Source organism: Struthio camelus, chromosome Z (assembly GCF_040807025.1).
Source record: "Struthio camelus isolate bStrCam1 chromosome Z, bStrCam1.hap1, whole genome shotgun sequence".
NCBI lineage: Eukaryota > Metazoa > Chordata > Aves > Struthioniformes > Struthionidae > Struthio > Struthio camelus.
In genome coordinates, this window is record NC_090982.1 from 38,552,893 (window position 1) to 38,568,036 (window position 15,144).

Below are 15,144 nucleotides of genomic sequence, written 5' to 3' on the forward strand. Positions count from 1 at the left end.
ACGTGGGAGAAAAAAAAATGTACTTTTTGTTATCCAGGAGTTTGATTACAGGCTAGCTCAAAGAAGGGAGCTATAAGAAGGCAAAAAATACACTTCCTATATCCTGGGTAAATTAGCTGGGCAACTGTGTGAAAGGTGAATGCGTTTGTGCAGGACATGTGCGCACCACGCATACTGTTGATATCATGAATAACCATCAAAAAAAAAGGATACCAGCTTGCCTCCTCCAAATTAACAGTCAAAACTACTTATTTTACTAAAAAATTAACTTTTTAAAAAATATTTTTGCAAGGAAATAATATGCACTCCTATGTTATCTACAGGGTTGCAGGGGGAAGAAGGGGAGTTACTTCAAGGATGTGGTTCTGTGAGATGGGCTGAGCACTTCTCTCCTCCCCTGCACCCAGCTTCATACTCCTCTTCCTTTCTCTGTTTCAGTCTAGCTCTCAGCCGATCCCTGGAGAGGCAATTTTGCTCACTAAACAAAATTTAGCCAGCAAATTAAGCCAGAAAAACACAAATGACTATTTTTGATTACAGTAACCTGTTTGATGGGCTCAAATATCTCACAGTCGCAGCTTAAACTTCAACTACAGAATCAAACAGCCTGTAGAGTTGTAACCTCCCTGGAGTGTAACCAGTGTAATATCAGATGTGTCAGAAAATGAAATATTTGGTATGCAGAGCGTGGTGTCTATATTCTTGATATATCGGGCCAAGTGGCCACATAGCTTAGATCTCCATCCACAGTATTTAAAAACAAGTGATTACCCAGATTAACTACTATTCCCTGCAACAGTGTAATTCATTTTCATTTTTTCTACTCTTCATCTGTGCTCGCCATCTAAGTGTGCGCTCTCATGGGAGGGACTCCTTCTCTGGCTCCCCGTCCTTAAAAAGCACAAATGCACCTGCATAACCTCACAAAAAAGTTTTAAGAAGAAATAAGCAATTTAAAGTATCCATGAAGTCAGATTAAAAAAGCACACCTCCACAATTAAGAAACAATTTTAAATCTTCAAATTAGTCTGCAGAACAGGACTGCAATTATACTGATTGCAACATTTTTTGGATGAATTGCTGTGCTTCCAAACTCACGAACAAACGCGACCAAGACGACGTGGAAGTTTCTGTACCTAGTGAGATAGGCGTAGCAGAGGCAGCAGCAGCCCCTCCTGTGCTTGGTGGGGGGGTTCCAGGTGGAGTTGTCTCTATTCCACTCTCTTCCATCATTTTCCTTCAGCTACAAAAACCTGCAAGGAAAACAAAACAAAAAAAAGCCTATCTTGAGAAACAATACAAAAGATTTTTAATGAAAACATGAAGGTCACACAGCACAGCGACCTGTGTTCCTGAACAGGACTGGCGATTCAAATGCCAGCCCTAGGGGGAAAAAAAAAAAAAAAAAAAAAAAAGAAAAGATCTGAGTAGCCTCAAGCACAATATGTCTCCGTTCCCCTGCACCTTCCCTTCATTTTTAGCACTATGATAATATTTCAAATTCCAAACCTCTTTCTAAAAATCCTACTGCACATGCTCAGTTACTGTTGTTAATATATTCTGGTGGTATTCAGATGAGCAACACTAGAGAAGCAACCACACACCACAAAATCCAATCCCATTTTAAGGGGGGAAAAAAAAAAATCTTACAATTGGGTATTTTGTTTCATTTAGTGAACTGTAGCAATTTGAACACTGATGTGATATTTTCAGAACCAGGGCATGAAAGGAAGCAAGCTGTGACAAAAGGCAAGAGAGGACCAAAGCCTCCCCCTCCTGGCAGCAGAAAACCACAAGATCAGCTCTACTATCCAGGAAACTGCAGCCTTCTCAGGTTTTGTAGTTTCACCCCGTGTCCCTGGACATTACACCTCCAAGCCCAAGCACCTTGCTAAACATCACAAACAGCCTCAGCGGCACAGCCACCAGTCCAGGAGTCCTGACTCTGACCTCAGCTGTAATCATGACATTGCCTACCTTAAAGCAGCAGTGCTTTTAGGTCAACTATATTAACCCCCAGAAATGCCACAACAAAATCAGTCAAAATTCATTTTCAACATGAATAACATTGCACCGAAACTGGTTTAACATGAAGGGCTAAGATTATCACACTGAAAGAGTTAAGCTTCTTCAAGTCTTCCATACAGACAATTCCTAGGAAATCCAAATACCATAATAGCCTGGTGACAGTGTAAGAAATTTCAACAAATGAAAAATTCAGGTTTCATCTTGCAGGCCACATTATGGTGGCAGTATCTTAACATCTTAGAGAAAAACCTTAAAAATCCACTACTTCTAAAAAAAAGTAAGGCTATATGCTTATTTAAAAAAATATATATATAAAGGTGTGGGCGGAAAAAAGGAGAAGAAAAAAATGAAGACTTTCTTTCATTAACACCTGGAGATTTTTGTTCTTCAGTGTAGAGGCAGCAAACAAGAAATCGTGCCTCCCCCCAAATCTCGTAAACTGGACAGCAGTGATTTAGACCCCTCCCTGAGGTAACAATTCTTAAGGGAATTCCAATGAAATAGAAGTCTTATATAAAATAATTACATGTATGAAAAAGAGAGAGGCTCAATAAACATTTTCCACAATATCCATTACGTCAGCAGCTACTGAGGACTGCCAGCTTACTCCTTTAACAATTTAAAGAGGAAAAGGCTTAGATAATGTTCTGAGTAAAAATACCCATGTGTATATAAAAAAAACCACCACTTAAAAAAATTACAGGTTTTTTCCTCTCTCTCTGTCAAAAAAAATCCTCATGGTCAAGGGTTTTTTCTGCTGCTGCTGTTGTTCTAAATGTATATGCAGCTCAAGTTTAACCTGGAGAAAAAAAAAAATCTTACTATTGTTACCACATTTAAAAAGGCAAACAGTAGGAAGTCACTATTAGTCTTAGGCTTACAAAACTTCTAAAAAACAAATGAAAGCATCAAAATCACATCGAAACAAATTCTAATCCCTCTGACAAGCATGCTTTGCGTAAGTGATTGAAGATTAAATGTTTGAGCCCAGCCCCAGAGAGCTAGCAGGTACAGTCTATGTGCAGTACCTTTCATGTAAGCTCTATGACAGGAAGATTTCAGGTTGCCAGAACCTCTTTAACTCCCTTTAAACGTCTCTCTTCAAACAGGATGGAAGCAAGGGTCAGTAATTGCCCTGTGGGGAACGGATCGTCCTTTCTTTGTACATCTGTCTTATTATCCCCTAGAAAGGAACTGCACTTGGTTTTCCGTTAAACTTTACCAAGTGGAAAAATTTGTAATGATAAGATTGTCTTTTACATGAGTTTACACTCCCCCATAAAAGTACTTCTAAAGCCATTTGCCTTCCAATTATACACTGCAAAGCAAGAAAGAATTTTCCATTGTGCAGCTGAAGTCTTCACTGACCAAAAACTCCTAGAAACATTTTATTTTATCAAGGCTCTGTAATCTGTTGCTTGATTTCAGCTAATGCCATGATTAAAAGCTGTTGATAGGTGCTTGCTTCCTAAAATAAATACTGCGTCCACGTGGAATGACGGAAAAGGCTCCACGGAGACGCTTTTCAAAAATTCCATACCAAAGTTTTTCAAAGCTCCCTAGAGCAATTAGAGGTTCAAGTTGTGGCCAACTCCTGCCCCATACACCTCCCCTTTCCCCCCCCCCCAAACTGACATCTGGAAAAGTAGGAGCAAGCAGAAATGTAGCTAGACTCTGCAGTTCCTCTTCTCTTTAACATCAGAAGTGAAGTGAGTATTAAATAGATACAGCACTACCCACCCCAAATTTGCAAAATTTGGGGTCAGTTCCTCAAATAGAATAATTAAAAAAAGTCATGGAATTGATTTAAGAGTTTGAATTATGAAACTATTAATTCCCCCTCACCCCCCCCCCAATTTGTAACCCTTTGTGGGAAAGCCAACCGTCTGTAAGCGTACCCCAGCCAGCACGTGGAAGCTTGAGAGGGGAATCCCAGCAACTGCAGGGCCTACCTCTGTTCTCTTGGACTCGGCAGTTCTGGGTACGCGGAGCTGGGCAGCGTCACCCAGTAAGCTGGGTACGTTCAGAGTGGCGCCCAGTCACAAGGCTACACTCACTGTCTCCTTACTGTCTTAGGTTTTAATCTTTTAACCCTAATACACCTCCTCCTCTTTCATGTGTTGTCCAACACATGTTTTTTTCCCACTAGCTGGGGAAGAAAAGATTTTTCCCTATCTTCATGTGGAGGGTCTGACAAATTCCCTTGTCTCTCCGATAACTAACACACAACCACGCTAGCCTGTAATATTTTCCTCCTACGCTCAACTTTTTTCCTTCCTTTATTACCCTTTCCATCCCTCCACCCCAATCAGAGGTCCCTGAAGCCTAAACTCACCTTACATTCTTCTCCATTTAGCTTACCCACCCCCTCACAACTTCTAGCAGCTCCTATTCCTTGACTCACCCCTGGCCCAAGACAGTCTTTTGCACCTTTTTAAGCAGTTTTGAGATAGGAAGACACAGTTATGGAGTTTGAGTTACGGATACAGAGAAAGCAAGATCATTGAGAAACTTCAGACACCAATCAAATGCATTGTAAAGTCTTGAGCCGGCAGGGACTAACACTGAGCCCACAGAAATAACAGGTTTCTAAACACAGAGTTCTCAGCATAGGAGGTCTGCAGTTTGCACGTCCTCCATGAACAAACAATTCTAAAAAAAATTAAGGTTAAGGAGAAAGAGAAGACCTAGGAGAGGGGAAACACACGAAAGTAAAGAAAAGCAAAAAGTACAATGAATGTAATTGAAAGCTAATACCCTCACCATGTTGAAAGAATTCAGCATTATATACCATTAAAAGAAGTTCTGCAGGATGTATGGGTTAGCACTTAAGTCTAAGTGGGCTACCCAAATCCAGTTCTATGCGAGAAATCAGGAGGCATAAAGGTAGGAGAGGACCAAGAAGAGAACAAGCAAACCACAGGCTTAAAGTATTCAGCCTACAACAAAGCTTCCAATGATGGCCCTTAGGGGAGTGGAAAGGAAGAAGTTCCCCAGTAAGATCAGCCTCCAAATCCTTACTGACTGCTGGGTCTGGAGCTGGCCTGTCCTTCTATTTTCATCTTAAAAAGCCTATCATTCTTACTACCCCAAGCCACAAACACATAATTAGCAGCAACTAGCCCCTGAAAATTAAACTTCACTTAAGCATATGAATCTTTTCAATCCTGTGATTTCTTAAATCTTTATAGAAAGGCACGGCGAGAGTTTGTTTTTATATAGAACAAAGTTTTCATTGTTTCTAACTTAGCGCAAAACATTGTTCATTATAGCCAGCCATGCTACAAATCTGCAATCTACTTTGTTTACTCCAAAAAAAAAAAAAAAGAATTTCCTTGTCAGTGTGCAACTTGCCAAACTCTTGGTTATTTCCTCCCTTCTCATCTAATGCTGCTTTTTTTGTCACTAAAGATTTTCAATGAAATATTGCCACTTAATCTAATAGGTACAGGTGTAAAACAGACTTACACACAAAAAAACCCTAAAAAATCCAGTCCCTTGTCACCAATCTTACTCATCTTACTAAATTCTCATCTTACTACCTCATCTTACTAAATTCAAGAGATAAGGATTAAAAATCTGAGAGGAGAAAATAGAAGTATGCACAATTAGGTGAAAATTACAGCAGCACTGCCATCTACCGATTTGTGATCAGAAGTTCACTTCATGAGTTTGACAAATCTCACATTTAACAAGAAGAAAATATTGTCTTATGCTTATACGGAAGTAAAAAAGTAGAGCTATAGTAAACAGGATAATAGAAAAAGACAGAAAAAGCACATTCCAAGTAGTTATTCACCCTTAAAATAACCCTTTAAGAAGTAGAAGCATGAGTTTGGTTAGGCTTCCATCAAGCAGTTGGCAAAAAAATCCGTGTCAGTACTAATGAAGATGCACTAGGGATGACATTTAACTCTCCCATTACACTAAGAAATATGTCCTACACACCGGGGTGCACTGGTAACTACGTTTTAATGACTCTCATCAGCTGAATTTCAGCCATAACTCTACTTCCCCAAAAGAGGAACCTGCGTATGCTCAAGGAAAAAACAGGCTAAAGTTCAGACTGGAAGAGTTTAACAGAGATACTGTTAAAAGCAGAAAAGGAATAATCGATTTAGAGACTAAATAGCTGAACTGGCAATCATTCATCTTTTGACTTCAGTTTAATGTGAAGTGATTACACTTGCTCTAATATTTTGCAGTAATCCCCATGACATACCCATACTTCAAAAGCATTCTTCAGGTTATTACTCTAAAATACAGAAATTGACAGGTAACAATAAGATTACTTACAAATAAAGATTAGCAGATTTCACAAGGATAAAAAGTGCACTATCTACAAATCAGTCATACTTCACAGTTTATATCAAGGCCATATTTTCAATAGTCATCGTTAATTAACCTCTTTTTGTATTTCAGTAGATGTTCCTGCTAATAAAAAGCTCACAAGAAACTTATGAGCCCTAAGAGGCCAAATTATTCTCCAAACAGAAAGAGCTGGAAATAGACCTAAAATGAAAAAAAGAAAGAGAAAAGAAAGGGGAGAAAACACAGAATGCTAAATCCAAATGCTCTTAAGCTTCTCATCTTTGACCATAAGAAGCATAAATAAATTAAATGGAAGTGCAAAACAGAGTACTGCTTACACACTCCGCTAACAGCTAAACACAAGTTAACCGCTTGCCAGACTCAGCGGCGATCACTATTTATTTATTAGAACAAATAAACCATTAGGAGCCACTAAAGCAGCAGCCACTTCAAATAAAATGTTATGTCCTAGGTCACAATAACAGAGGCGGATCCAGAGTCATATACTTCCAGGGAACAGGAGAGAAGTTAGAGGCGAAAAAAGCCCAAGAATGCATAAAGATGCCACTAAGAGAGATTTAAAACAGAATAACCCAGAGGAAAGCAAGAAAGAAAACAGACAAAAGAAAGACAACAGCTATTAAAGATGACGGGAAGCTGAATGCCAATCAAGAAGGCAACATGCGCGTGCACACGCACACTAAGACTTGAACTGTTCGTATATTAAAGTTTCACTTGAAAAACCCTCACGTTTATTTGTTTCATTTTAAAATGGGAGAGAACAAAGTAGGGGATACAATTTTCTTCAGCTTCTTGTCTGTTAAACACGGGCACATCCCAGAGAATATACAAAACCTCACTGAAGCCAAGGGCTATAGAGAGATCATTGGTTTCACCACCTGGTGACTGCTCCCAAAGTCCAAAGCCTTAAAGAGAGGTAAACAAAATACAGTGAGAGGAGAATCTTCCTATACCAGTTCTATCTTCATAGCATAGATGATGTTAGTTGAGACACCCGCAAGGCAAATTTTTTTTTAAAGGCATCTGTTTACCAAACAGTATCCAGTAGGCCTCAGACCCATGACAGTACCAGGAAGCATGAAACACCAGCATACCAAAATGGCTTGTCCCTGTCTCAGACTACTACAGTCAGAGATATCATAGGTTATAGCTAGCATAAAAACTAGAAGTTCAATTTTAAGTGATACACAAATTAGTCATTTTTACATTTCTAAAAGCTTCCTAATCTGAGAATTATTTTATTTCCAAGATTTTCTTCTCCCAGGTACCACATCCAACGATCAGGACTTGTTCCAGATCACACGCACGTTTGTTTTCAAATTTTACTGGGCAATATCACAAAGATGATTTGGCTCCACAGACCACTTTGTTCCAGACAGCTGATGACCACAGTTAGAGAACTGCTGATTTAGTATACAACATCACATATGACTCTACATTATACCATCAGAGAAGCAGCTAAACAGAACCATGTACATCCTACCATTTTGCAGCAAGAGCTATACCATATCATGCGATGTAACAGCTTCTGCACTTTTAGGTTTTCTCCCCTCCTTCCCCCAAAGAAATATGACTTTTTTATGTGACGATGAAAATTTTGAATAGATAAGTCACAGGCAAATCACTTCAGTGATGCCTGCAGAGTCCATAATAGATCTGCTGAAGTATCACTTCTATCAGATACTAACAAATCCTCGAAGGCAAAAATTTCCACTGTCAATCATACTAACACAAGCTGAAACCACACAGGTTTAGCAGGATCAGCACTTCCGTCCTTAGCTGCGAGGCAGGAGCGCAGCCCTGGGGCCAGGCATCCAAGCTGTCCACGCAGCGCCTGGGGGAAGTTAAACAGTTCACAAGGTGACTCACAGGAGCAGAGCCAGATACCCGACCTAGCGAGACACCACGACCAGCCAAGAGGAAACTCTGAGGAGTGCGGGTATGTGTGTTTGCAATGCCACCACTCACCGAGGCAGCGAGGGGACGTGCCCCAGCTGCATTCACAACCCGCAGCCTCTCAGGGTGCTCTTTCAGCCAGCAGCACAGGGCTTGCTGCTTCCCTTCACGAGAAAGTGGAGACAACCGTTAACAACAGGAATCAACCTGCGTGCCAGGGGCAGGCCCCAGCCGCCCCTCCAGGCCCAAGGCAGGTGAGGAGCCGACAGGGAGCCCCCGGAGGGGCATAGCGCCCAGCGGGCGTCCCAGGGCCCGGCCCGGGGCATCGACGTACACCGACCCGCACTCGCACTGACACAGGCGGGGCCGGACCAACCGGGCCCCTCTCCCCTCCCCCGCGGCGCCCAGCCGCTCCGGGCCCCAACGGAAAAGCAACCGTCACCCCGCGCGCGGCACAGAGACCCCCCCCGCCGCCGCCGCCGCCCGGCCCGGCCCTCCCCGCCGCTCCCTCCCTCCGCCGCGGTCCTGCACAGCACCGTCTCCCGCCCCAACGGCCCGGGCAGCCGCGCTCGCCTTGCGATAGAGCCGCACCCCGGGCGCCGCCGACGATGAATGAGGCACCGGCCAGCTCCGCCGCGGACTACAGTCCCCAGCAGGCCTAGCGGCGCCGCGCACGCGCACTGCGCGCCCGCCCAGCGCCACGCACTGCCACGTCTCCCGCCGCCCGGCGTACCTAGCGACGCGGCAGCCGCTGGCCCCGGCCCCGGCTCCCGCCTCCTCCAAGCCGCTCCCTGTGCCGCCGCGCTGCTTCCGCCGCCGCGCACCTGCGTGCCCCAGGCTGCGGGTCCTTCAGCCCGCGGGAAGCGGTGGTGGGAGGCGCCGCTCGTTCCCTGCCTCCAAGATGGCGGCGGCGGCGAGGGGCAGGGCGCCCCTTTTGCCACGTTCGCGGGCGGTGCCGCGCGGGGGGCGGGGCGGCCCAACGGACTCTGTCCGCGCGCGCAACTGCCGCGCGCCATAGGGGAGCGTTCCCCCTTCCCCCCCCCCTCCCCCCCGCCAACCGCCCCAAATCCAGGCGGGTTGGCGGCGCGGAGTTACCGAGAGATCGGGACCCGGGCTCGTAGCTGAAGGGAAATTGGGGCTGGGAGCCGAGGCGAGCGCCTGGCGACCGGGGTCGGCCCGGTGCTGGGCTGGGGAGCTCGTAGCTCGGTGGGAGCTGGGCCGCGTCCCGACCGGGAGCTGTACGCGCAGCTGCTGGAAAAAACCGCTGGCGTGCGGTTGGGCCGAAGTGCCTGCAAGGCCTCTCTGAGGGAGCGTGGAGAGGAGCTTGCGAGGGGAAATCAGCCTGTTCGAGCATCCGAGGAGCAAAGTCCTGTCTGTTCTCACGTGGCGGTTTGAGCCGTCGTTCCTACCACGTGCGCTTACGTTACTGCGAAGATGAAAATGCCTTTTTTTTTTTATTTTAGCCTGACCTTAGGCTCATAGGTGAAGGATGTCGTCCGCTTCACGTGTATAAATAGCCCCAATGCCTTCTTCCTCTAACTTCCAGAGATTCCAAAATTAGTGGATGCGGTTGTATTTTACAGCCGTTACAACAAGCCAGCAGACGCCTCATATTTGCCTAGAGTTCTAATTACGAGAAACTAAATTTTGCTTATAATCACCGTGGAAAAATACAGCCCTGAATGGTTGCATAATCTAAATGTAACATGTGAATAATGAGATATCAAAATTATATCTGAAGAGCCTCTTTGCTGTGGCTCATCAGTATCCCAGCTTGGAGGCTTGCCAGCCACCCTTTGACTTGAATTTTACTTCTGTGTAACCTTCTGCAGTGAGATGTAATTACTGTTGATCTTCCACGTTGAGTTCTGAAATGCTGGAGAATAATATCTGTTGTTAGTTTATTACACAAAAACATAATAGGGGAACCTAATAATTTGTTATAAAATTTAACTCATAGCCTAGTATGCTAGAAGTTTGTAAAAAACGTTGTTTTTAATCAGAAAAATAAATTGCCAGTGCAGAAGGGAAATTCCTCAGAAGAAGACTGAGGAATTTGGAGCCACTGAACTAAATGAAACCATTAACATACTTTTTTTATTTCTGTAAGAACCACCATCGTTTGTGCCATCTTCGTTCAGCAATGTGCATCAGTGGGACTAAATTTTACTTATTCCTTGCATATTTCCCCTTTTTGTCTGAATCGAATTGTGTCTGTCAGGTGGAAAAGAGGATGCAAAAATGTAGTCTTCTTTACCAACGCTCTATGGAAAATCCTATATCGTAAACAGAGATTCAAGAGAGAGTTCTCTGCCTCCCAGTTCAAAGCTTGCCTTTCCACTTTGTACTAGCCCCTGAGAACTGGCTCTCTCGCTTGTTTTCTGAGGACTTAATATCAGTGCTTTTGTTACTCTCTCCTGTGTCCAAGCTGCTTTTTCTGCTGTCTTCCTTGCCCCCTCGGCAGAAAGCCAGTCAGTCAAGAGCCACTGAGTTGAATTCACCCTTGTCTTTGGCGGCAGCTTGCCAGTATTTTAGCTATCGCTAAATAAAAGACCATTTAATTACTCCCTCATTTCACCTGAATGGAAGACATGCCTATCATTTTTTTCAGCATGCTTTGTGATTATTCAAAGGTTAAGTATAAACTCACCAGGAACTGCCCAGAATTCATCATGACATTGATGAGATGGCTGAATAAAATAGTTTCCTAAGTCAAGACTTCGCGCACTGCATTCTTAGGAAACCATTCCTAAATGTTTTATTTTATCACCCTAAATCTGTCTTGGTACCGACTCTTTGGTAACCCTCTTAATTAACACCATGTCCTTGAAACAATTTCCAGCAGCTAGGAATGTAACTCTTAAATTTGCCTAGTCTAGTTTTTTTTCAAAACTGCTTCCATACTTTTGAACTTATCTTCATAAGTCTTGTCATGCCCATTATGAAATGGTATAGTGAACACAAAAAGAAGTGGTTATGATTAACTCTATAAAGTACTTAACAAAAACCCTGCCCTAGGGCAACTATCAATTAAATGGTTCAGGAAACATCTTTCCCCGCCCTTTTCAATAACACATTTTTTCTTTGATTTGCTCTAATGCAAGCAGCCTCTTCAATACTCTGATGACAATGGTTTTGTGACGGTCCAGATATTTTGTGGGAATGGAAAAAGTATATAAAATAACTGCCACTGTCTAAAGTGCTTCAAGAGATAAAGGCGTTTTAAGCGTTGATCATGAATGCACATACACAGCTGAAGGAATGACCTAAGCAACAATACCCTCCATGCTAGGGCTTCCCTCTCTCCTCCCAGTGAGCAGATGGGATGTAACTGGAGGGGCGAGGAGGAGAGTGGCTGTGATGCCTTTCGGCAATGCACCTCACAGCACAGCTGGCACAGGTTGAGATATTCCCTTATCCTCCCAAAGCAAGTAGATGAGGGGAGCTAGAAGAGCACTTCTGAAGTACAACTGAAGATTGTGTCATCTGTCTTGATTTTGTGCGAGAGACTGTAATTGCAGACTAGAGCTGTCAGAGGTTTGACATCATTTCCTTCATTGCAGCAGTTGAATGCTTCCCATCTTAATTGGACTGGGACAGCGATACTCCTCGTGGACTTCGTGTTTGGCTCTCCTTGCTCCTCTGGTCTTGGGAGGCTTGAAGCAAAATCAATTAACTGTTCAAGAGGATATTTTAAAGCCATTAATTTAGCACATTTTTAAACACACTGAAAGCTTTATAAACACGCTCTTTTCCAATGTGTTTGTTTGCCGTTCTGCTCTGTAGAGGGAGCTCATGTTTTTTTCCTTTCTACTACTGTTTACATTAGTGGTTCTGCTATTGCTGCTCAGGGGAAGAAGCCCAAAATGCTTCTTTAACAGTCTCTATCAGTTTGTATTTTCATTCTTAGCAGCAACATTGAAAACTGAATTGAATTAATTGGTGCATGGTTCCTTAAAGTTTGGTTAACAGTCTTCTGGAGGAGGTTAGATCGTGAAGGATTATCCAAGAACAGCCTGACAGACCCGGGTCATCATTTAAGATATATACGGTATTCTTAGAGCATTTATGATAGCAGAGACTTGTTTCGCATTTTGGCAAATCTTGTTGTCCAGGCACTGTGACTACGTGGTCATAATAGCGGGCCTTCGTTCTGCACAAAAAACTGCTTAATTGGCATAAAACCTGAGATTTTTAGCCTCTGGTTATTTGACCTGGAAAGAAACTTTTGAAATGTGACACAAATATAGAAAGAGCTCGGCCTAAATTTGAAGAACGTATGAAGCAGTAGCCGTGAGGCATTTGCTCTTCCATTCTCTTCCATGGCTGTCAATTTAAACGGCAGTGATGTCGCTTGGAAAGTCTGCATGCTATTTCACTGTCCATCAATGGTGATAAAAAATAAAAGTCCTTGTATTTTTCAGATTTTTACTATTCTTTCCTGCAGTGTGTGTGTACGATATACATACAAACAAAATGTCAGCCACTAACAGACTGCAGCAGCATGACCTAAATCTGGCTGCAGCCACAAAGCCTGTGACATGCACTAGCACTTGTGTGTCTGCACAGTGAGCTAGATTCAACTGAGAATTAGCTCTACATAAAAGTCATTACTTTTCAGCTACATGAAATCCCTGAACCAGTTTACTGCAGAATCACACAAACGCTAGAGTTGGCACAGCTAGGGAAAGGGAGGACAGAACCACCTCAGTTTGGATCTGAGCCAGCTTAAGCTATTACAGAAGAACTTCCCAAGAAAATAGGCACAGAGATTTCATTTGCAGTATCTTTCCACTTGCTTGTTGTAGAAATCTTCAGTTTCTGTGGCTTTTGGGTTTCATTTTGATGAAGCACCCTCAAAGAAATCCAGAACATCGTTTTTAAGTTCATAACATCAAAATATATGGAATAGTTCAAGGCAATGAGAGTCACTGAAACATAAGCTATCCTGCTGACCACATGGAGCTGCAAAAATATCTCAAGGAACACTGGGTCAATGATGTGGGCAAAGGCAGAGAAAAACATTTACCTCAAAAACCTCTAATAGAATCTCTGGGCAAATTGTTAGAAAATAAAGTCGTACTACAGGAACGAGGAATGGCATGAGCCGATTGCACAGTACTGGATGAAATATAGCTTGAAATGGGAAAAGAATGCTGTTAAGTTCACAAAATGACAAAACAAGTAATGTTTAAGAATTCCTAAGTTTAGAGACAACATTATTTTTTTGCAGACCCACTTCACTGCTATCCAAGGGTTGGACTGCATGGTTGATATAACCATGGAAGAAGGCCATACATTCTTCTCTAGTTCTTGAGTTTTCCTCCGATAAATACTCTGCTTTTATTTAGAATATATTACAGGTCCTCTTGCAGGAACACGGTTTTATTTTCAGATTCATTTGCATTTCATTTTCATTCACTTGGTAGTTATTTATATTTGTAAACCATTGAAAGATGATTCAGTGCTATATGCCATATTATCTAGACTAACTTTGGAATAAAAGATCGTAGAAAAGTCATTTATTTCAGCTTCCTTTTTAAGTATATCATTTGGAAGTATTTACATGAACCCGTTTTATATATATATTTATACATATATCTACATACTTAATTGCCTATGGACTTCTAGGCCCTATATTCATTGCCTTTGCTTTAAGCCTGGCATTACTTTTAATAATTAAAGGGGTGAAAGCATCAAGCTTGTGCTTCTGCAGATAAGAAAGCAATAAAAAAATAAGGGAATGTGCCTCGAGACCTTGGTGACTAGAGAGAAATTGAGGATGAAGTAAAACAGCTGGGTTTGGATGTTGGGGAACTGTGATGAGTCATGAATCATTAGGAGTCTTCTTTAGCTAGAATCCATTTTTAGAGGGCTGTCATATATGCTAAATATATTCTAAATAAGTGCGTGTATGTGGATACTAGGTCCTTAGCATCAGCTGCTCCACTCTACAGACCTGCTCTGATTGCACTATGCTACTTGCCAATGCGGACACTTCCAGGGTGTTCTTTGCTAAGCTGCTTCAATTTATAGCCTGGCAGAAAAATACTTAATTTTTGGTCCAGTTAGTTTTTGGTGGATTAATCAGTGGAACGGGCTAATTGAACAGTCCAAGGATGCCATGAGAACAGAAAATAACGTTGCCTTTTAGCTTGAATTGTTAGCAAATATTCACAGACTTGCTAAGCGTTTTCCCTGTGGAACAGTAATCGAGGACTGAGAATACAAGACAGGAAGGCTTCGATGCAAGAAACATAAAGAACAGATTTCTTCAAATATAGTGGGATCAAATACCTGGAGCTTTCAGATCTAAGCCTCCTTTCCACCTTCACCTTATCCAGAGAAGCTCCCGCTAAGGTTCCTCCCATGGCCAAACATCACTCACTCAAACATGGCTCGCTTTTTCCTACAGTTCTAGACTAACCACCGTTTTTTGGCACAGAAAGGCATGAAGATGCCACCAAACCATGCTCTTAACCTGGCAGGTGCAGTCGGCCCAGGGCACTCACGCTGGGGTGGGAGGGCGATGACAACTTTGGCAGGTGCCGGTGGCCCTGAGGAGCTACCGCCCAATGAGTCACCAAGTCAGTCTGCACTTGCAGGCCAAGGCAAACCTTTTTTAGTCTCACTCAGTCCAGTGCCCTGGGCAGGTACTTCTATTTTTAGCCTTTGCCATAAACAAAGTAGAATTTGACTGCTACTTTTATTCAGGCCAAAGGAAGTATCAGCAGTATATAGCCATCAGCTTCCGAGCCTGTGATAGCCATCAGTCAAAGATATACCTGCTGGTGTCTTCTACCGTCTGCTAATACAACAAGAGTTTCTTGCAGAAATCAGCCCATGCTGAAAAAGAGCTAAAAATATCATTTTCTCACTTTTCATGAA

The 15,144-nt window shown here is 42.8% G+C and overlaps 1 protein-coding gene across 14 annotated transcripts in view; it reads right to left on the reverse strand.

Annotated features, from left to right (window-relative positions):
• Positions 1-9,203, reverse strand: part of LOC104150300 (protein PRRC1) — a 30,852-nt gene extending 21,649 nt beyond the window's left edge. For 2 of the 14 annotated variants that reach the window (XM_068927141.1, XM_068927134.1), the window contains exons 1-2: positions 9,081-9,203; positions 1,137-1,253 (exon numbers count right to left, since the gene is read on the reverse strand). In XM_068927141.1, coding sequence (XP_068783242.1) covers positions 1,137-1,233 — 97 coding nt within the window. In that variant the 5' untranslated portion in view covers positions 1,234-1,253; positions 9,081-9,203. Of the gene's footprint in view, positions 1-1,136; positions 1,254-8,090; positions 8,196-8,328; positions 8,672-8,792; positions 8,938-8,989 lie in introns of those variants that run through there. The other 12 variants (XM_068927140.1, XM_068927133.1, XM_068927145.1 and 9 more) reach the window with 10 other exon arrangements.
• Between the last annotated feature and the right edge of the window lie 5,941 nt (positions 9,204-15,144).